Source organism: Delphinus delphis, chromosome 4 (assembly GCF_949987515.2).
Source record: "Delphinus delphis chromosome 4, mDelDel1.2, whole genome shotgun sequence".
Classification (NCBI taxonomy): domain Eukaryota; kingdom Metazoa; phylum Chordata; class Mammalia; order Artiodactyla; family Delphinidae; genus Delphinus; species Delphinus delphis.
In genome coordinates, this window is record NC_082686.1 from 94178932 (window position 1) to 94201300 (window position 22369).

The 22369-nt window shown below is 39.7% G+C and overlaps 1 protein-coding gene across 6 annotated transcripts in view; it reads right to left on the reverse strand.

Moving 5' to 3' along the window:
* The window catches only part of FNDC3B (fibronectin type III domain containing 3B), a 358288-nt gene that overhangs the window by 130987 nt on the left and 204932 nt on the right, over positions 1-22369 (reverse strand). For all 6 annotated transcript variants that reach the window (XM_060011135.1, XM_060011133.1, XM_060011137.2 and 3 more), the window contains exons 5-6: positions 18511-18754; positions 15055-15342 (exon numbers count right to left, since the gene is read on the reverse strand). In XM_060011135.1, the coding sequence (XP_059867118.1) occupies positions 15055-15342; positions 18511-18754 (532 nt within the window). The remainder of the gene's footprint in view (positions 1-15054; positions 15343-18510; positions 18755-22369) is intronic.

Here is a 22369-nt window from a genome sequence, read left to right on the forward strand (position 1 = left end):
TCCCCTGCATCGGCAGGCAGACTCTCAACCACTGCGCCACCAGGGAAGCCCCTTGGGGGAGTTTTATAATGATTGTTAATTATTATAGAATCATTAGATTCATAAAGAATTAATTATTCTGACAGCCTTCTTAGTCTTACCTCATGCTAGCTGAAAGCTACCTCAGTTTCCTTTTTGAAGAAAATATATGTTCCAAATTAAGATAGGTTCCTTTCACTTCTTTTTGGAAAATGCCATTAACTCTAAAAGGAATTATACAGATCCTTTTATTTAACTTCCATTAATATGTCCTGAAAATACATATCCACCACTTACATGCATATACAGGCACATATCCACGTGACAACTCATTCCAATTTCCAGAGTTAATATGAACAATTACAGCATTCAACTTTCTGACTTGCCTCAACTAGCTTAATTAACTGTGCAGAGACATCCCTGATGCAAACTGCTACCATGAAGAGTAGACACAGCTCTGGTAAGTGATTCTTGGCCTGCGTTATCAGAGACAGATACTCAGAGCTGCTCTTAGACGTTTATACTAAACTGTAACACACTGAAAAAGCTGTGGTGGATGCTGAGGAAGGTGAACGGATCCTGCAATCAGACCCAAACACCACGAAGGGTAATGAGCTGGTCCTGACCAGGTTACTACAATGGGGACACTGGAAGCAGCATGGGTTAGGCTGAAAATGGCCCCCAAAGGATATCCATATCCTAATCTCTGGACCCTGTGAATGTTACCTTTCATGGCAAAGTCTTCAGACATGCGACTAAGTTAAGGATTCTGAGATGGGAAGACTATCCTGAATTATCTGAGTGGGCCTTAAATGAAATCACATGTATTCTTATAAGAAGGAAGCAAAGCAAGATTTGACATGCACAGAGGACAAAGCAATGTGAAGATGGAGCAGAGAGATATTTGAAGATGCTGGTCTTCAAGATGGGAGTGATGCAGCCACAAGCAAAGGGAATGATGGCATCCCCTGGCTGGGAAAGATAAAAAAAAAAACAGATTCTTCCCTAGAGCCTCTGGAGGGAGCATTACCCTGCCAACACCTTGAATTCAACCCAGTGACACCTGATTTCAGACTTCTGACCTCTGAAATCGTATTCTTCAGATTCCCTCCAGAGCCATGACAGAATAAATTTCCGTTGTTTTAAATCACTGACTTCGTGGTAATTTGTTAGTTACAGCCCATCAGAGGTGTGCTCCGCTGAGCTAACCTCTTCATGGGCAACAGTAACTTCAATATGAATAGAGACAGCAAAGAAAATAAAGCCAAATTAAATGAACTGAGTTCATACTACATGCCAGGACTGTGTCAGAGTTTATCACAAACTTTTACTTTTAATCCATTCTCCTACTAATATGGAATATGGAACTAAAATTTGCTGAATTGCGGGGGGGGGGGCTCTGACAACAACAGATTAGGTATTACCCCAAATTTAGCATAGGGACAAAAAAAGATTGATTGTATTGGCATTTACCCCTGCTCAGATGCCGTTTCCTGGTCAAATAAATTAATGTCAATCTTTCGATTTCCCGTTTTTCCCATCTCGTGCATAAAAATGATTCAAAAAATGCAGGAAGGAGATGGAAATAAGAGGGCACAGAAAACCTACCAAGTGGATCATGCTCTTTTAAAGAAGGGCCATGAACTTATCTCAAGTGCTATCCTTTTCCTCAGATGTGCTCAATGAGGTTGTAACATAGACTTAAAATAAGAGCACATCTTGAACCTTTCTTCTTCAAAAGTAAATGGGTTGAGAGCTATGATAAAAATCTAGTACTAAAAGCATTCTTCTCATCTATCATTTCCTGCTTCTTCCCACTCCAAAAGCAAAACAAAAATACCCCAGTAGTAAGTAAGTGAACAGATGAATGAATAAAGAAATAATTCTAAATTTTAAAGGTCCATTCATAGTATTAGTGATGACAAATATGGCAGATCATGAAAGCCAGGCATTCAAAGTCGGGGAGGCAGGGGAGAGAATTCGCAGAATTTTAAAACGCAAGTGATAAAGAAAAGTATAAAACAGAAGAAAAAGAGAAGAATGAATGAGAATCCTAATTTCTGGGTACAAAACATTCCACAGATTACCAAGTTCAGACAACCAAAGTTCTGAAAGCGTAAGTAATAAAGGCTAATATATAAAAGATTACTCGTATCTCCCATTCCAACTAAAAGCAGCATGACTGCAGAATGGTCACCAACTGGCCCTGAAATTATTTAAAATAAATGGTGCAGAAAACAGGCATTTATCCAACTGCAGAATCAGGCAAAGCAGCAGAAAGTCTTACTGATTCTACAACGCATGTATCCTTACTACCAAAAAGATAACCTTTCTTCTATAAAATGCTAATATAGTAGACACTTATCAAACATTAATAGAGACATTTTTGCCCTTATACATGATATTCGAGATGTGCTGAGTTCACTAAATCCAGAGACTGAAATGTGTGGAGAATAATACTTCACAGACACAGAAATCTTCAATAAAAAGGAAACACAGTTTCAAATTGAATACTGTCTGCCATCAAATTTGAGCTACCCTCTTGTGGACAACAGTGTGAAGAGTAAATATTAATAGTGTCAGTGTGTGTCAAAAAATAAAATAACATGATAGCTGAAGAATTAAAGCACCAACAACCATTTTAATTTAAGTGACACATGATTTTTAACCCGAGTTTTCAAAAGATGCTGATATCTTATGGAGTTCCTTGGGGCAACATTCCACCAAAAAAAAAAAAAAAAAAACTCCCTGAAAGACTAAATATTATTTTTTTTAATGTGCTTGGCAATATACTTACATAGTTTTGAGGAACTCAGTGAACCTAAAATACGGCAGTTTCTCCATCCCTCCTGATTTTAAGGAGCTTACTGTTCCATATAATAATTTGTCTTTTCAAATAATAGGGAAAAAGAGGTCAATGTAAGTTCACCATGTGAATTAAGCACAGCAGTAACAAATGCATTTATGAAAATCTTTAAAAAATTGTTTGTAGACCTAGTTCTTCCCTCTCACTTCCTCATGTTGCTCTCTTGGGGTAGATCTAATAAGCCTAGGAAGCAAGATCTGAGCACTTACTAGAAATGCCATCAATATTCTTTTTTATTATATATAAATGTAAAGTTAAGAATGAACTTCCTTTTTTGACTTTGGAAAGAGCTGACTGCATTTTAAAGTAACCTCAGTGAATAGACTTGAGGACACAGGGAGGGGGAAGGGTAAGCTGGGACGAAGTGAGAGAGTGGCATGGACATATACACACTACCAAGCGTAAAATAGATAGCTAGTGGGAAGCAGCCGCACAGCACAGGGAGACCAGCTCGGTGCTTTGTGACCACCTAGAGGGGTGGGATAGGGAGGGTGGGAGGGAGACGCAAGAGGGAGGGGATATGGGGATATATGTATATGTATAGCTGATTCACTTTGTTATAAAGCAGAAACAAACACACCATTGTAAAGAAATTATACTTCAGTAAAGATGTTAAAAATGAATTAAAAAAAAAGAAAAGAACAGGATGAAAACTACTTCAAAGGATGTGAAAAGATACAAACTATTTCTGAGGGAGTAGGCTGAGATGGCTAAAGGGAGAGAGATGACCGCTCTACATGTCTGTAGTTTTTTCATTGTCAAAATAAGTAAATATTACTTCTATAAGTTAAATAAATCTAAACTAAAAACAAACAAACAAAAAGTAACCTCAGTTTGTTAGAGGACCTAAAAATAATCATGACATTTGATTAACGCACGCTGCTTTTAACAAAAGCACACTAACTCAAGGGTAAAGTAAACCCCTTTCTTGTTCTTAACTTCCAAGTTAAAGTTTAAAAAGGAAAATTTTTTTCTAAATTTCCAGTTTTTAAGCATACCCAAACTCTAAAACATCACTTTAACAACTGCAGAGCACTATTCAAAAACCCAATACTTCAATCTAGTGTATTGCTAACGCTGCTGAAGTTCCGTGTAAGGCTTCATTTTTAATTCGCTTATCGAATCTACACTGGCAGTGAATGTCCTAACTCAGCACAGGAGGAAGACATAAGCTTCAGGAAAGCCCAAAGGGGAAAGAGTAAGAGTTTTATTTACATGGAGATTTGGTCAAAGTGGAGCTGCCCAAAGTGGAGCCACCGATAAAAGGGCTCATGGACCACACAGGGCAAAAGGGCTGTGCCCTACTCCGCTGGAAAATGCTGACTGAGTGGGTGGAATGCAATCTATGAAAATGGAACCATGAAACCTCTCTGCTTTTCTTCCTCTTGTTTTTGCCAAATTATCTTTATTCCACAATCCAGAGAATCTTCCCTGTCCACCACGTTTCCTCCTTTCGTTCTACTTATTTTCCTTTTGGCCACTTCCTTTTGTTTCAATGTGCCATTCCTCTGAGGCCCTTCTCCTCTCACTCCAGCCTCCTCATTTTCCAGTTTTCCGGATATCACAATTCCCTTTTGTGCCTGGAGCAAATCATCCCCACCACTATCACCTGCTCTTTCCTGCCCCTTTTCTGAGCTCAACGCCCGCCTGCGTGCGTGGAAAGCTCCATTCTTCTGATGCAGCTGGGAAGTAGCAGCTACAATTGGGGGTGGTGGGGCACGAGGCACATATAAGAATGCAAACTCAGCACCAGAAGGCAAGAAGAGGAGATTTTATGGTCAACTACAGCGACATTTACACTCTTTACTTTGTAAATCCTAAATCGCAAGCAATGAGCTGGTATCACTGCTCTCTCTCATGGACCTTACCCGTTTTACCCTTGTGTTCTCTACTCAATCCTTAATAGAATTTCAAGGTCTCATTACAGCACCAAAGATTGGAACAGCGTGATATAATCGGCTGCACTGTGGTGTGTATGGTCGGGCAAATTAAGTTGGAAATAAAAGCAAAGGCTGGTCAGAGCAGAAACGATGGCCTGTAATTAGCATATCTGCAATACTGTCTATAATCGTCACGTTATAAGAAACTGGTCCTGTAAACCCAGAGATTCGATACCCTGCCTCTTCATACAGCACTTACATACAGGAATCCTGAAGGACCATTCCACAGGAGATGTAGTGACAAAATCAATGTTGACATAACAGCTGGAAAGTTGCCAAAATTCCATCACAAATGCCGAGACTATTTCAGATGGAGTGGAGTATTAATAGGCATGGTCCCCGACTCCACACACCATGTGGTGGCCAGCCTCTGAGATGACCCCTCCCCTACCTCACCCCACCATCAGCCCACCGCGGGGTAGACGCCTTCCACACCGTATCAGTAGGTACAATATGTGACCAACAGAATGTGGACGTGTATGACTTCTGAGGTATAAGGAAGAACTGCGAAAGAGCTTGAAATTTAGTGGCTTTCCTAGCAAGCTTATCTGTCTGGGTTAACTAACGGCCCCACAGCAAGTAATATAAGTGTTAGCAAAATATAGAGAAGTCGTGGCTTGCCCAAGTCATCTCCAGCTACTCCTTTTGCAGCACTTCTAACACCTAGCAAAGTAATTTAAAGCCGTGTGTTGAGAAGGTTCAGACACAGAAACAAGCTGGCCCATTAGGCTCTGCTCCTCGGCCTCACAAGAGAATCCAGCCCAGAGAAGAGGCAGAGGAGAGATAAGGAGGGAACTGAATTTTACTCTTGCCCAGGATTTACCAGGCTGTTGGTGGTAAACGGTCACGGTCTTTTCTTGGGATTGGATGCCTCTCTGACTCCCCTCATATCTCAAATCCTTGGCACTGAAAGTTACTCAACATTGACTCAGAACACAGGAGGCCCTGTCCTGCAGCACTCCAGGGGTTGCGCTCCCAGGCTGGGGGTTCTGTTAACATGACCTACATGAGGCGGTTCCCTTAAGCAGAAAAATGCCATGGTCTTTCTTTATCCATATTCTTTAACATTTCTAAAGCACTTAGTGCCTCTAAAATTGTATTAAGAACTCATGACAGTCTTCTGAAATAGGTGCTATTAATGGTCCCCATTTTATACAGACATGAAGAAACTGAAGCTTTGAGAGATTAACTATCTTGCCCAAAGGCCCAAGGTTCACAAGGGGCAGAGGTGGGACTAAACCCAGATCTGCAAGGTCCTGACTAGTATGTTATTTTGCTTCTAAGTATGGCACATTTGTGACAATGCCCTTTGACCCAGTTAAATTCAGAATTCAACTTAGCTAAATGAGAGAATAACATGTAAAAGTTTCAATTCAATAAAATTGAAGGTTATATATGTACCAGAAACAAACCATGTCATCACTTATACCTGCTGTTTAAAGGGTTCTTTGGGATGACATGTATTTTACCCACATGGGTTCTGATGTCATCTAAATGCCTCTATGATCAGTTCCCAAGAAAGCAAAAAAAGGCAGAGAAAATAATATGGGTTCACAGAGTTAAGTACTACATATGGTAGAAACTAATCAAAATTCTGCCCTCAATCTTCTGGTGAACATTCACTGCAAGAGAAAACTCAAAAAAATTTTTGCATGTTGTCTGTCTTTTTATATGTAAGTGAAAAATGGGAAGCTTCAAGTATGATTTAATGCGTTAAGACTTCTTAAACTGACATGACAAAAATATCTCATCCTCTCTGTTGAAAGAACCATGTAGTTAACATCTTTAAAACATTCCAGATTGCAACAGAAATACAGGGGGAAAGGGCAAAAGGCAAAAAGATAAGTGATGGAACTTGATAAAGACAACTATACACTCTACTCAATAGCAAAAATTTGGGCCACCACATTTTCCTCTTTGTTGAGCCACAGATTTTGCCTTTGTATCAGGAAAGTCAATGCCTCTGGAAGGAAAAAAAAAATCAGTACACTGGGGTCTTACTGAAAAAAGTTACTCATTGCTGGATTTCTCCAGCTCTGGCCCTCAGAGGATAGTGCCCAGGTCAGAAAGCACATGTCAGTGAGCAGCACCCTCCTCCTGAAAACAGCCTTCCGTCCCCAAGCCTCCCTCCCTTCCATCCCACACGTAGGCAGTTGTCACAAGGCCTGGAAACCTGCTCAGACCTCTCCCAGCATCCCTCAGGGGCCTTGGAGACTAGGGGATAGATCTGGCAATCTACATCTGAAATGGAAGTAAGGGTGTTAATTGCCCAGCTTCCTGCCAAAATGAGTGTATCTTGCATTTTGATCCAAGAGTCCACATTGTCTCTTCAAGAAAATAAAAGTCACTTGGGTTTGACTGGACTATTTTCACTTTTCAGACTGTACTTGGCAGAAGAATGGGTAAATTCCACTGACTTGAGCTCATTTTTTTTTTCATGTTTTCTTGATATTTTTGCCATGCACAGGATTCATATGCAGCTGCAGACAGGTGAAAACACACGGGATTTATCATCACCAAAGACTTGAGATGAAGCAATAATGAAAATCCAACTAGAAACTGTACCATTTTCAAATGCAGTGTGGAAAGCACCCACACCGGGAGAAAGGATCCCTGCACCCTGCACAAGTAAACTCTCTTCCAAAACACCCAGTCAGGGTATGCCTAGGAGGTATGTGCTCATGAGAGAAAAAGGCTGCAGGTGAAAGAAGAAATGAGCCACTTATGAAGTGTGAAAGCCCCACTAAACACCTTATTTTAAACAGAACAGCACCAGTGTTATCTCTTACAGGGAGCCAGGACCAAAAGAGACTCCAAAAGAAAATCTGCCTTGACTCGTCACATTCCAGACCTTATTAACATTAGGCCTGTCCTTCCAAACAAAGGAAACGACTGTCAGCCCTGCACAGGTGGATGCAGCCGCCCCTCCCAGAGCCAAGCCACCCAGCAAGAGACAGCCTCCAAGAACCGGCAACTGCCCACAATCTCAGACCTCTGGAGGAAAAGGCCGTCCTCACCCTCACTACAGCAATTCTTATCTGCAGAATGAATAAACTTTCATGCTAATTTCAGTACATACATACAGCGGTCAGATTCTGGTTTCCGACCAGTAATAGCAAAATATAGAAAGAGAAAAAATGTCAGGGAGGGCCATCTGAGAAGAAATCAGAACACAAAAGCCTGGTAATAAGGAATACTACTACTGGGGGTCAGAAGGAGAAAAGCACAAGAATAATGCTTTTGTCACCGGCTTTCAATGTTACAATCAGAAACTATCATTCTATGTGATGGAATTTTATCAACAGTGTAACTGAGTCTCTGGATTGTCAACAATTCCAAAGGTCAAATGCCAAAAGTATGCTGTATCTTCATCTTCTTCTATATTTGGAAGTCTTACCATTTTGTCCCAATGTTTTCACATATGGCACTGTAAGTTCTAGAGGTCTTCACGTAAACTACTACTTATACGTTAGCAACATAAAAGGGACTCTCTCTACCTCCCGTATATGCTTATCATTATACAGGCACTACAAAAGGAATAAGCTTCAACTTAAAATGAGCGTTTTAACTGAACGCCTCCCATACCCCTCATTTAAAAATCTTCCTTCAAAATTGCTTGGCATTCACGGGGCCAGTGCTTTTCAAATGTTACTGTGCCTGATTACCACCTGGAGAGCTCAACAAAACACAGGTTGCTGGGTCCCACCTCCACCAACTGTAATCCAGCAGGTCTGGGGCAGACCAGGACGGCACATGTCTTACAAGCTCCTAGATGGCGATGAAGCTGTGGCCTGGGACTGAACAGCCAGAGTCCAAGTGAGGGTGAGGAAAGCTTTGTGGATGACAAGTGCCCATATCTCCCGCCCCAAGCACAGCAGCTCCAACGCTATCTGCTGTTACAACGCCGGCGTATGTGTGTGTGTGTAAGAGAGAGAGAGAGAAAGAGAGAGAGAAAGATGATGGTTGGAGAGGAAGGATTCTGTATTGCATTGCGGATCCACATGAGATCTTTTTTTTTTTTTTTTGCGGTACGCAGGCCTCTCCCTGCTGTGGCCTCTCCCGTTGCAGAGCACAGGCTTCGGACGCGCAGGCTCAGCGGCCATGGCTCACGGGCCCAGCCGCTCTGCGGCATGTGGGATCCTCCCAGACCAGGGCACGAACACGTGTCCAATGCATCGGCAGGCGGACTCTCAACCACTGCGCCACCAGGGAAGCCCTGAAAATCACTGACTTTAACTCACCTGTCATTTTACTGAAAGGGAAACTGAGGCCTAGTGAAATGACTTGTTATGTATCACGTAATCTAAAACACAAACAACTGTTATCTTACAAATCCATTAAGCTTTTAAAATGTTCAAGTAATGAGTGAAAAAGATAAACCCAGGGATGAGGTAAAGGTCAGCAGTATCAACTGCACACACAAAATACTTTCACACACACACACACACAAGGTGTTTGGAGATTGTGACTTATAAACACTCTTGATGTTCGTTTTTTCTCCCCTTCCTCTACCCAAACAACCCCCCCCCATTATTAATGGGGTTGCTTACTTAAGTCTTTTCATATTATCAGACAGTGGATCCTCACCAAAGTTTTCGTTTTTCACTCTGGCTTCACACAATCGTTTCTAAAACAGTACTAGCAGATAACCTAACTCTCCTTTCTGAGGATATATCAATATGACACAGGGACTACAGTGCTGGCTGAAAACTAGGGGATTTCAGTTACAAAACTGTATCCTCTGAGTAACTTCCTTGATATCATATGCTTCGGTTTTTACCAAGGATAAAATGGAAGGATGAAACTTCCCTCTCACTCAAGGAAGAGCAACAGAAACTTCTGTAGCCTCTGTGATAAAAGGAACATGACAATCTTAACTTGGTTTGGGCCACAGAAGAGGCTCAAGGCCCAGCTCTTCTTGTACAACATTCTGCACACAAGGACAAATTCTGTCATCCTGTCCTTGAACAACTATGGACAAGGTGCTCAGGCACTGAACTAAAATCAAATGCCAGTTAAGGAAAAGAAAGAGAAGGGAAATTTTCTTGAAATATTTTCCCCTAATCAATCTGCCATTATTATGCCTTGGGGAGACAGGCCCCACAGAAAGAGATGATATTTGAGCTGGCTCTTGAAGGACTGAGTCGGAGTGTGCTAGGCACAGGGACTGGAAGGAAAAGCCAAGAAGAGAAGATGAGGCATATTCTTGAAATAGGGCAAAACTTTGGGCAGCTGGTGGGGAAATCTAAAGTACTTGGGAAGGTGAGCATCAAGCAGCTTAGACTTTATTCTCTGGACAATGGGGACCGCCATGGAGGTTCCTTAGGGAGGGGAACAGCACGTTCAGATCTGATGTAGATGCGGCTGTAATCAGAGGATGGGATGGAGAGGAAGATGGATAATCCCATTTCTTAAAACATAAGGCGGTCCTCCTCAGACTAAGCATAGGGAATCCTAACTCAGGTTTCTAAAAAATGTGAGGAGATGCCAAAGACAGAGTTCATTAGAAAGGATGGCCCAAGAGGGTATCCAGAGTTCTCACTCACTCGGAACTCTAAGCGTCCCTGACGGGGTGATGAGGAGATGTGTGAAATCTGGCACCTCTGGGCAGGCAGCACATTTTTACCCCAGTAGCAATCTCCCTCAGAGAGCCTGGATGCAACTTCCAGAGGTAGAGGTCCAGGAGTACAGGGCTGAACTTTCAAAATGAAGACGGGTTTAAGCAGAAGGAAGCCACTTCTGGCTTACAGGGGAAGGAGTTGCAGGGCGAGGGCATGAAGGCAAGAGAGACGGCATCGGATGGCGGGAGGGGGCGAAGGGGGCTCAGGGGCACATAGAGATACTTGTTTTGAGAAGGGCATGTATCTTGATGAGAGTTGACCCTAAGATTACAGGGGGGAGACGATAAGAATATTCAAGTAACAAGGGTGACCATTATACTGAGGTGTTAAGAACCGAGATAGACTACTTTTAATATTTAATATTGGGAATTAAAATACCCACTTTACAGATGAGGATACAGAGATTCAGGGAATACTAAAAGCAAATAGTCAGCAAGTGACAAAACCCGATTCTAAGCCAAACCCCAACTGTTCTCTGCCCACATCACACCATCAACTCCAACGTGTACAAACTGGAATCGTACATTCCCCTGATGGTACTGTAGACTTTGTCCTGCCTAAGCTGTTTTCCTGAAGGTACCAGCAGTAAACGAAAGGAGGGGCTGGCTGCAGAGCAGATGGCTTGTTTTAGAGAACAGTGCAGTTAAGAACACAGGGTTCATTCCACAAATATTTACTAAGTACATACTGTGTGCCACACACAGTCCTAGGAGGTGGGGAGAAGGTGGTGAGCTAAAGTTCCTACCTCACACCATATACAAACTAGCAAACCACACCTTCTGTAACCATCCTTGATATCAGAACAGTAGTTCTCTATCTTGCTGGCCATCATTCTCAGTGGAAGTTTAATAAAAAAACATGAAGCCAGATCAGGCGAAGAGATTCTGGTTTAGCAGGTCTGCAATGAGGGTTAGGGGTCTGCATTTTTTGGAAGTTCCACCAGTGTTTCTGAAGTACAAACAAGGGAACCAAGATTCCAGAGAGTAATTAAGCAATCTCCATCTTTTTAATATATTTATTTGCTTAGAGTAACATAATTTGTTTGCTTATCACAGGACCAGGTGCAAATTTGAAGTTTGCCCTTTTCCTTTTACATTTGTATTTTCTAAGTGGTAAAAAGGCGGTAAGTAATTCAAGTAGATTCCCTCAAAAACTAGGGAATTCTGAGACTAAAAGTTGGCCTCCTCTGGCAAACGTGGGCATCTTAAGTGAAATGTAGAAAAATACCACAACCTGTACGTCATGGTTAAGTATAAACCCTAATCTTGTACGAACTACACATGAATGTAAACAGATCAACATACTAGAATTAATTGTAGCTTCATATTAATCAGATGGCACTGAAAACTTAAGAATTATTTGAGAAACTTACTTTCTGGGTACAGGAGTCAGTTGCAGTACATTCAAGCAAAAAGATACCCTGGGAGAATGTTGCCATTTACGTATGAGAAGGCAGAAGAAGCCTTCTGGGATCCTTTCAGCCAACAATCACATTCTGAGGCAGACAGGGCTGAACCACTATGAACAACATTATGGACTCCAGGAACAAGAGGTGCTTTTGTTCACCTATTCCACCTGATTCAGGTTTTCCTCTTTGCTTCAGACAACCTGGAGGCTCAAGGCCAAATAGATGGCCTACATCAAGCAACTCTTCGGGATTCTTTATGGACAACCTTACTCGTGTCTTCGTCTTATTTGTCCTCAGTTTCCTCAGATATTTATTTTTTTATAGATTACTTTTCAGAGCAGTTTTAATTGCAGAGCAAAACTGATCAGATGCAAAGAAGGCCCTTATACACCCCACCCACCACATGCACAGAGCCTGCCCCACCTATCATGTCCACGCCAGAGCAGTACATTTGTTACAGCTGATGAACCTACACTGACACGCCACCATTACCAAGTCCATAGTTTACGTTAGGGTGTATGTAACTCTTGGTGTTGTACACTGTATGGGTTTTGACCAATGTATGTGATATGTACCCACCATTACAGTAACAGACAGAGTAGTTTCACTGCCCTAAAAATCCTCTGTGCTCTGCCTGTTCACTCCTCACTCCCCGAACCCCTGACATCTATGAATCTTTTCACTGCCTCCATAGTTTTGCCTTTTCCTATTGGATAGTTGGAATCATACGGTAGGTAGCCTTTTCAGACTGGCTTGTTTCACGCAGTAACATGTATTTAAGGTGGCTCCATGTCTTTTATAGCTAGATAGCTCATTTCTTTTTAGTGCTGAGTAATACTCCACGTGTGGATGAACCAGTTTATTTACCCATTTACTTACTGAAGGACATCTTGGTTGCTTCCAAGTTTTGGCAATTATGAATAAAGCTGCTCCAAACATCCGTGTGTATTTTTTTGTCAGGACGTAAGTTTTCAATTCATGTCAGCAAACTGTTATTTTTTTATCCAATATGTAAACCCCCTCAGATCCTTATTGGAATGCACTAGAGTACATAAAATAATACTCCATCTGACTCTATATATTTCATGGCTAAACCATGTGGAGAGTAGCACGCACTTGGAGTGATTTTGAGTAGGCAAATACTGTGATGAGAAAAGGAACAATACACCAAGTTTGAACTGAAGGTGAGATAAAAATATTTTCTAACTCTTTTCATTGTGAAACACACACTCCCAGAAGCCCATAATGAAAAAGATCTCACTGTTACCAACACAATAACATGTTCTCTATGCAACAGCAAAGAGCTTAAGGTGCCCAGAATAATTATACTCTCTGTCATAATGTAAAATGCCAAAATGCTTGTAAACATATGTACATTAGCAAACATTTCAGCATTGATTTCAATGCAAATCCATTTCCTCTCTTACAGCTATGAGAGAATATTAAAATATAGGGCAGCTTACACATTTAGGTATATGTAAAAGGAAATAATTGCATATATAAGGAAGGTTTACTTTTGCCAGGTAATTCATAACTTCACTAATTTTGTATGCTAACTTTAACCCTGCTTCATCTTATTTCCCTTCTCTTATTGTCTCTCTGCCTCTTAGATCTTACTCAAATTTGTTTTATCTGCCTCTATTATATTTATCTATTTCATCTGCCTTAAATCTTTTTTGATGCAAGGCAGAACAAAAAGTATTAAAGAATTAATCAAGTAATCAAGGTAGTTCAAACTTCATAAGCTCTCTGAAGACAGCTTATACATTCTTTTTCTCTTTTCTGTAGACTAAAATTCTCCTTAGGAAAACCTATTTCTAATTTTTTTGTGTGTGAATTCTCTCTTAAATGCCCATGATTTAAAATTATAACTTGCTAATAACTGAATTTCAAACTTAGAAATTATAGTATTATTTGACTAAAAATCATTTTATACAGCAGACACAGCACTTTCCACTAGGAGCTGTTTGAAAGCCTCTTAAATCTTGGGTCACTCTTATATACTTGTTTATGTTTTGTTTAATAATTATAATAATAATAATGCATGGTAATTAAATAAAAGTTGGAAAATACAGAAAGGAATAAACAAAATTAAAAGCACCTATAATATATCTCACAGAGAAATTACTGTTCACTTTTCACTCTATCTTACTATTGCTCTTTTTCGTGCTGCAGTTCACTCATATGAACAACACGGGAGGAAATGTTGATGCCAGTGTCTGGTTTTACCTAATTTTCCTCTGCCCTGACAGAGGCCAGTCTTCCCTACACAATCAACCATACACTAATTCTGTCTTTTTCATTCACAAACACATTCTCACATACACAATGCCGGTTTCTACCTGGATGAGGTCCGATAAGGAAGGAGTGTATTTAATAGTGTTATAATCCGTTCTTACCTTGTCTTTCACATGTCTTTATTTCTATCTGTTATCTCACCTAGCTTATCAAAATGCTCTTCTTTTGCTTCCCTTAAGTCAGCCTTCTACATATGCCTATATAAAAGCTTCTGTTTTTAACTCCTGTGGCATAAGAACAGGTCGTGTCTAAGTCTTACCTAAAAGCTTCATTTAAAGCACGCGCACCTTCTTCCCATATTTATTGATCTAGCCACAAGACTAATCTACAAAGAAACAAATGCCCTTTTGAACTGATGTCTCTCTATTTATATGTGGTGCCCCTAATTCTTCCCTCTCATCCTTGGTCTATGAATACTTCATTCAGGATGCCAAAGGTGGCATTGAAAACAATAACTGATGACGGAGACAGAAATATATTCCCTTACACGATGATAAATTTCACTACAGTATGGAAGTAAGTACATCTGGTTTTATGAGGTATAATTATTTTGAGATTTAAACTAGCCCTATACGTCTTAGAAAGTTTACCTGTTTTACTTAGGATCTCTTCCACATTTGTCTACTTAGAATGAAACAACGGAAGTAAGCTAACGTGAAAACACTGTCAGGTACTTGTTACTGAGATTAAGTAGAACGTGACACAGCACGTGTGATCGAAGAAATAACACTTCTGCCATGAAGTAGTGATAGAAAAGAGATGACAAAACATCCTGTCCTTGCTGAGCAAAAGATAAGAGAAGGTCTACCCTATCGCTCCTAGCAGAAAGACCAACTGCCATGCAACACCCTGACAGAAAACTCGGCGTCTCACTCTTTCACTGCAAACGTCTTTGAACATTACCTTGCAAGTCTGCGTCACTTGACTTCGGACTGCTTCTTGCTCGCCGCTCTGTTTTCTTAACGCCCGGCCCACCGCTGCCTCCTCCCCCGCCTCCGCCGCCACCACCACTGTGGCCCTTCCCGTAGCCGTTGTACACGGTCGTGCAGTTGCTCTTGTAGATAGAAGAAGGAGGGCTGTTGAGGCGATTCTGGCGGTCAATCTGGCGGTCTTTCAGCTTTTTGTGCGGAGGCTTGCTGTACTGGTCTTCTCGGGTGATATAACTCGACATTCCATAGAGTGGTATAATTTCTAAAATGATGATTATGACAAATGCAAGCTCAGTCTACGTTTCCAATAACAAATTATTACAGGGTCAAATGACCTGATGCCTGAAGGAAGAAGTTTAACATATTACTAAATACAGTATAAAAGCGATACGCAGATTATACATGTTTAAAATATTCCCATTCATGTCTAACCAATAAAGGAATAATTAATCATTAAAAAACTATACTGTATGTTCAGAAATGTTCCAGAAATTATGGGAAATACTGAAGAAGGGTTACTGTCCACCAAGAGTTCATATTTTAGTTGAATAGATAACCAAGCTTGATTTTGCCTGTTATTTTTAGTAGTTGCAACATACAAAAAAAGTTAGAATTAACAAATAAAATACCCCCTTAAATAATGTGTTCTTAGAATCAAGATACTTGAAAGTAGGCTTATCCTTACGGACAGAATAGCATTTCTATCAGAAAGTACATAGCAACTAGAATATAAGGAGTTATTTGTGCCATCTAGAAGAGCCAACATTTGAACAAAACCTACTAAAATGAAAAGATGAGAAATTCCCATTAAAAATAATCAAAGCTCACAGAACCAGGGGAAATGTTCAAGGAGATCTTGTAGTGATCAATATAAGCCATCTCTGGAACCTGGTGCCAAGCATAATAATCTACGGTCATAAACTAGTATTTTGGGGTGATCAGGAGGTAAGACAAACTGACTAGTAGAATGTCACCTGGCTTCACTTATCCATATTTTTTCATGGCTCAAAAGAAAATGGGAGCCTGCAAAACAATCTCACGATCTTAGGGGAAAACATTTATTGTAAATTTAAATTTTTTAAGCAATTAAAAATTCTATTTAGACATTAATAAAAATGGTAATGTATAACAGACACTGGGTCCTTACATGTTTATAAGAAAAAAAGGCCCCACGTGCACAGAGTGACCATATAAATTTCCATCCAAATCTGAGTAATTCTGAGCATGATTAGGGAGCATTTCTAATTATTTCTCTTGACACGAGACCTAAACCAGCACTGTCCTAGGCACACCAGGAATGTATGGTCACCCTATATAACTTAATGACTAATGTTTCAATTGTTCAATGGTAAAGCTCCACTTTGCATTTTCTTTCTGTTCACATAGCTTGAGGAAGACCTTTAAAAAGCAAATCTTTACAAGATAACCAATCTGCACTAGAGAAACACAATCCTATTCAAAAAGTGCATGCCCAAATAAATTATGTCTAAACATATACAAAAAGAATGGTAAAAAGGCTTTAAATATCACAATGCATTACACTTGAGACTTAAAATATTCACCACGGATACTGATAGAATAATATTTTAAAACATCAAGAACTTTTAAACTCACATGGTTTAGGAAATTAAATGTTTAAATTGCTTTTAGGTGTATGCACACTGAGAACTAAGGTAAGACAATATATAAAAGCCTTTTTATTTATAAAGCAAAGGATTTTTGTTTTCTGCTTTCTTTAATTTGGAATCAATGAAGGCACTTTTATTTTTACATTATTGCTCTGTGTTATTTTAATGAAATTAAACCAAAATACCCTATTCAATGAAGACAATATAATTTCTCTTTTTGCTTAATTCTAACAATGACTTAAATCATACTGTTGTATAAAATTACAGAGGACACCATTCACAAAACAGTAACTGTGTGGCATCCTACTAAAAGACTGCTAAAATAAGGCAGGTCAGACACTCTTCATCAAGCAATGAGTCAGTAGCCAAGGCTTTTCACACTGTCATTAAGCTCAGACCTAACCAGAAAACTCTTGACAAATGCTCAAATACTTAACGTGTACTGTGTCAGAGTACTGAATACTTTTTTAAAAACTATACTTAATTAACTGAATTTTTTCAGTTTTTATCAAAATGTTTTCATGGAACATGCCCAATCTGATGTTTTGGAGTGTTATGCTACTAGACAAAAAGACTTTAGCAATAGGAAGCTATTGATGCCTCCATGCAATTAAAGTATTGATTCGTCTTTTGCTATCATCTCTCCATACCCCATTATAATAGCACCTGATCCTTTTGAATTATATTAAATTTCTTTCTAACTACTATTACTACAACTACAAAAAATCAAATTCTATCCCTAAGTTACAACAGGACACAGGGTATTTCACTTAAAATACCTATCTCAAATTTTTCTCTTGTTAATAAGAAAATATTCCAATGTGGTATAAACATACAGGGGGAAACATATATATATATATATATATATATATATATATATATATATATATATATATATATATATATATATATATAGTTGATGAGAGAAGGTAAGGTGACAACTTCCTCCAAAACTAACAGGCATTTCTCATACAATTTATCTGTAAACCAATGTAATAAGTGTTTGAAACAATAAAACACTTCAATTCACAGTCAGACACAGAAGAAAATCCCTTTGCAAAGTCCTAGAGGTTGAAGTCTAATTTTATCCTCACTTGTCTGGTTTCTTAGTATCCATTTTGATAGAGAAGGGCTTTAGACTAAACCAACACCAAGGCCAAAACTAAAAAGAAATAATGTCGGTATCTCTGAGATTCTTTTTCATTTCAAGGTAAATATTTACCTAACAACCAGTGAAACTGTGGCTGCACTAATGGCTATTCTTAAACTAAAAACAGCGTTCAGGAAGACCACACCAACAGTCAGGGGATTTGGAGTTCGCCAAGATTGCAACAGAGCATCCAAGAAACCCAAAGTTTACCAAGACCTCGCAGTCTTCTATCACTGGAAAAGGGGCATAAAACCCTTTGTAAATTCCCTTCTACTGCTAGACCATATGAATGCCTAAGAAATAATGTGCTGCAGTTCTGTCTTGGGCCACGTTCACATAAAAATATGTTATCAGGACATGGGAACATATGATAGGTTACTGCCTCTTTTCTGAAATAAGAAGTGGCTCTCCCACTACCTGCTCTCTGTGGGGTGGGATGAGGGCAGAATTTGAAAACATATAAAGAAAGAAAGAGTTGCAAGACACAATTCAGGACAAAGAAAGTTAGGAATTTACCATGAGCTTTATACAGCAGATAGAACCTCCTCTACCATGTTTATTACAGAGGAAACAAAGCTGCTCACTGGCTCTCTCAAGCTACTTAAATGTTGTAACCAGTTCCAACAGCTCCCGATGCCAGCAATCTACTCACCTTGTTCACCGTATATTGTAGGGGGAAGATGATGCTGAGGAAAAAACTGAGGCGGCATATCTCCAGGTCCAGTAACAGGTGGGTAGTAAGCTGTGTGTGAGTTATGAATAAAATGCGGGTGGTGAGTCAGGTAGGGGGGTAGGTGATGGGTTGGAGACATGGCCGAGGGGTAGCTTGGGGGGTAGCACTCAGGAGACTGGGGTGTGACCACCACCCGGCGGACTCCAGTATTGTCTTCAATCACCTAAAGGAAACAGCAGAAAGAACGTAGTATGCGTTATTAGTAAATATCCTGTGAATGTATATGGTATTTAATTACTTCCTCCTTAACTTTAATCTTCTCTCCTCCATAGGAAAAAAAAATTAGTGCATGTTGAATTCTGATTCTCTAATTCAACTAGTTAAATGAATTTTAGCTGGTGGTTTTCCAGAAAGAAGAGACTTTCTGGGCCACGTAAATATGCCTTAGAGGGCTGAGATTCCACGTCTGCCCCATAACACCCAACCCCGTTCCTGCTTTAGCAAGCACAGTTCCATGACACTGGGGCTTCAGGAAACCAAGGTAACATTAACTTCAGAACCCATAATAGTACCTAAAGGCCATTTAATCTGGAACCAAGGTTGTGGATGAAATGAGGGATCCCAACCCTTCAAACACTTGAGCAATCCCAAATCGAGGACACCTTCGCTCCCAAGATGTCCTGACGATGTACCGAGCGTTGTGAAGGAGACATTGTGACCGGGGACCTGCTGTGAGCAGAGTGAGCCAATCAACATTCTATCTATACTTTCTTCAAATGATTTTTTAAAAATTCAACCAAGGAAGGTAACATAAGGCAGTACAAAGCCAATATTTATTGCCTCTGTGGCCGACTGCGTGCTACCTGCTCTAGGAGCAAACAATTTTGTTGAGACACAAGATAAGAAAAAATGCAACAGAAACCATAATCCAAAGGTAAAGCTGTGGGGTACAGAGAACAAGAGCATGAAATGGCAGAATCAGAGCAGGCTTCAGGGACCTCAAAGAACTGGTAGGGCTGGGACAGGTGAGAGCATGGCCCCTGCATTAGGGCCCTGCAAAAAAGGGGACAATGACGCCACAAGAATAAACTTGGAAGCCGGAACCAGGCTTCCAAAGAGACCAGATGGCCTAATCTAGCTTAAGACAATCAGGTACATACACTGATAGGAAATTTTGTTTAAAAAAACAAACAAACAAAAAACTGAAAATTAAACTTGTGTATTGAAATAGACTTCTCATTACATCTCAGGAGGCTGATTATAGGCCAAAATAAAATGACTTAATCATGTCTAAAGCATTCTAATAAAAAAATTATAGTAAGCTTTGTTTCCTAAAATACTGCTTGAGACAAAATGGCAAGTTTATCAACATTAGTCTGTACTTCAGTGAACAAGATAGGTTTAATTTTAATTAATAGCCATTAATCTTTTTTTTTTTTTTTTTTTTTTGCTGTACGCGGGCCTCTCACTGTTGTGGCCTCTCCCGTTGCGGAGCACAGGCTCCGGACGCACAGGCTCAGCGGCCATGGCTCACGGGTCCAGCAGCTCCGCGGCATGTGGGATCTTCCCGGACCGGGGCACGAACCCGCGTCCCCTGCATCGGCAGGCGGACTCTCAACCACTGCGCCACTAGGGAAGCCCAATAGCCATTAATTTTTATGTTAAGAAAAAAAATCTTTGTTTATTAATGAACCTATTAATATAATAGCTTCAGAATTAACTACTATGTTAATAGTTCATTAATAAAGCAACAGTAACTCCTTAAAATTAAGATTCTGAGTCATACTCCCTACTAAAGCTCAGGATGTAGCTTTTTACATATTCTTTATTAAATGTAACCCTTTCCTGGCCTTGGCAAGTTAATCACATTAGCCTCATTTAGGCTGCTAAGTTACAGGTATATCTGAAATGGTGCTTAAACCATGACACTAGAAATTCTAATGCATACACTAATAATTATCATCAAAGCATCTTCTGTTTTTTTTCTTTATTGAATTATGGTTGATTTGCAATGTTGTGTTAGTTTCTGTTGTACAGCAGTGATTCAGTTATACATATGCATATATATGTATTCTTTTCCATTATAGTTTATTGCAGGATATTGAATATAGTTCCCAGTTCTATACAGTAGGACCTTGTTGTTTATCTATTTTATATATAGCATTGGGTTGGCCAAAAAGTTCCTTTAGTTTTTAAGTAAAAATAAAAGGCATTTTTCATTTTCACCAAGAACTTTATTGAACAATGTATTCACTGTTTTGTTTCACTACCTTCTGCCATTTTTCAGGCAACTTCATAATCCCATCTTCCCAAAACTTTCTATTTTTTTTGACCAAAGAACTTTTCCAGGTGCCTTTTATAGTCTTCCAGGGAACTGAAATTTTTTCCATTAAGAGGATTTTGTAAAGACCGAAATAAATGGAAATCTGAAGGTGCAATGTCTGGTGAATACGGAGGATGAATCAGAACTTCCCAGCCAAGCTGTAACAGTTTTTGCCTGGTCATCAAAGAAACATGCGGTTTTGCATTATCCTGATGGAAGATTCTGCATTTTCTCTTGACTAATTCCAGATGCTTTTCATCAGGTGCTGCTTTCAGTTGGTCTACTTGGGAGCAGTTCTTGTTGGAATTAATCCTTTGGTTCTCTGGAAGGACCTCATAATAGAGGACTCCCTTCCAATCCCACCATATATACAACATCCCCTTCTTTGGATGAAGACCGGCCTTTGGTGTGGTTGGTGGTGGCTCATTTCGCTTGCCCCACGATCTCTTCCATTCCACATTATTGTACAGTATCCACTTTTCACTGCCTGTCACAATTTGTTTGAAAAACAGAACATTTTCCTTACGTTTCAGTAGAGAATCCCATGAGGTAATATGGTCAAGAAGGTTTTTTGCACTTAATTTATGTGGAACTCAAACATCAAAGCGATTCACATAGCCAAGCTGGTGCAAGTGATTTTCAATGCTTGATTTGGGTATTTTGAGTATGTCAGCTATTTCCTACGTGGTATACGTTGATTGTTTTTAATTAATGTCTTGATTTGAACGCTATCAACTTCAACTGGTCTACCCAACAGTGGAACACCGTCCAGCCAGAAATCTCCAGCACGAAACTTCGCAAACCACTTTTGACACGTTCGATCAGTCACAGTACCTGCTCCATACACTGCACAAATTTTTTGCGTTTAAGTTGCATCTTTACCTTTCTTGAAATAATAAAGCATAATATGCTGACAATGTTGCTTTTTCTTCCATCTTCAATATTAAAATGGCTACGCAAAAATTCACCAATTTTGATTTTTTTTTTTTTTAATGCACGCTGATATGACAGCTGTCACAATACAATCTAACATTGTTTTGAATGAAGTTAAAGACAACTAAGTGCTACTCGAGCCAGCTTACGAGAAAACCAGACGAACTTTTTGGTCAACCCAATAGTTTGTATCTGCTAATCCCCAAACTCTAATTTATCCCTCCTCCACCACCCCCACTTTCCCCTTTGGTAACCACAAGTTTGTTTTCTATGCCTGAGTCTGCTTCTGTTCTGTAAGTAAGTTTATTTGTATCCTACTTTAGATTTCACATATAAGTGATATCATGCAATATTTGTTTTTGTCTGGCTTACTTCACTTAGTATGATAATCTCTAGGTCCATGCATGTTGCTGCAAATGGCATTATTTCATTCTTTTTTTTTTTTTTTGGCTGACTAGTATTCCACTGTGTATATATACCACATCGTCTTTATCCATTCATCTGTCGATGGACATTTAGGTTGATTCCATGTTTTGGCTACTGTATATAGTGCTACTGTGAACACTGGGGTCCATGTATCTT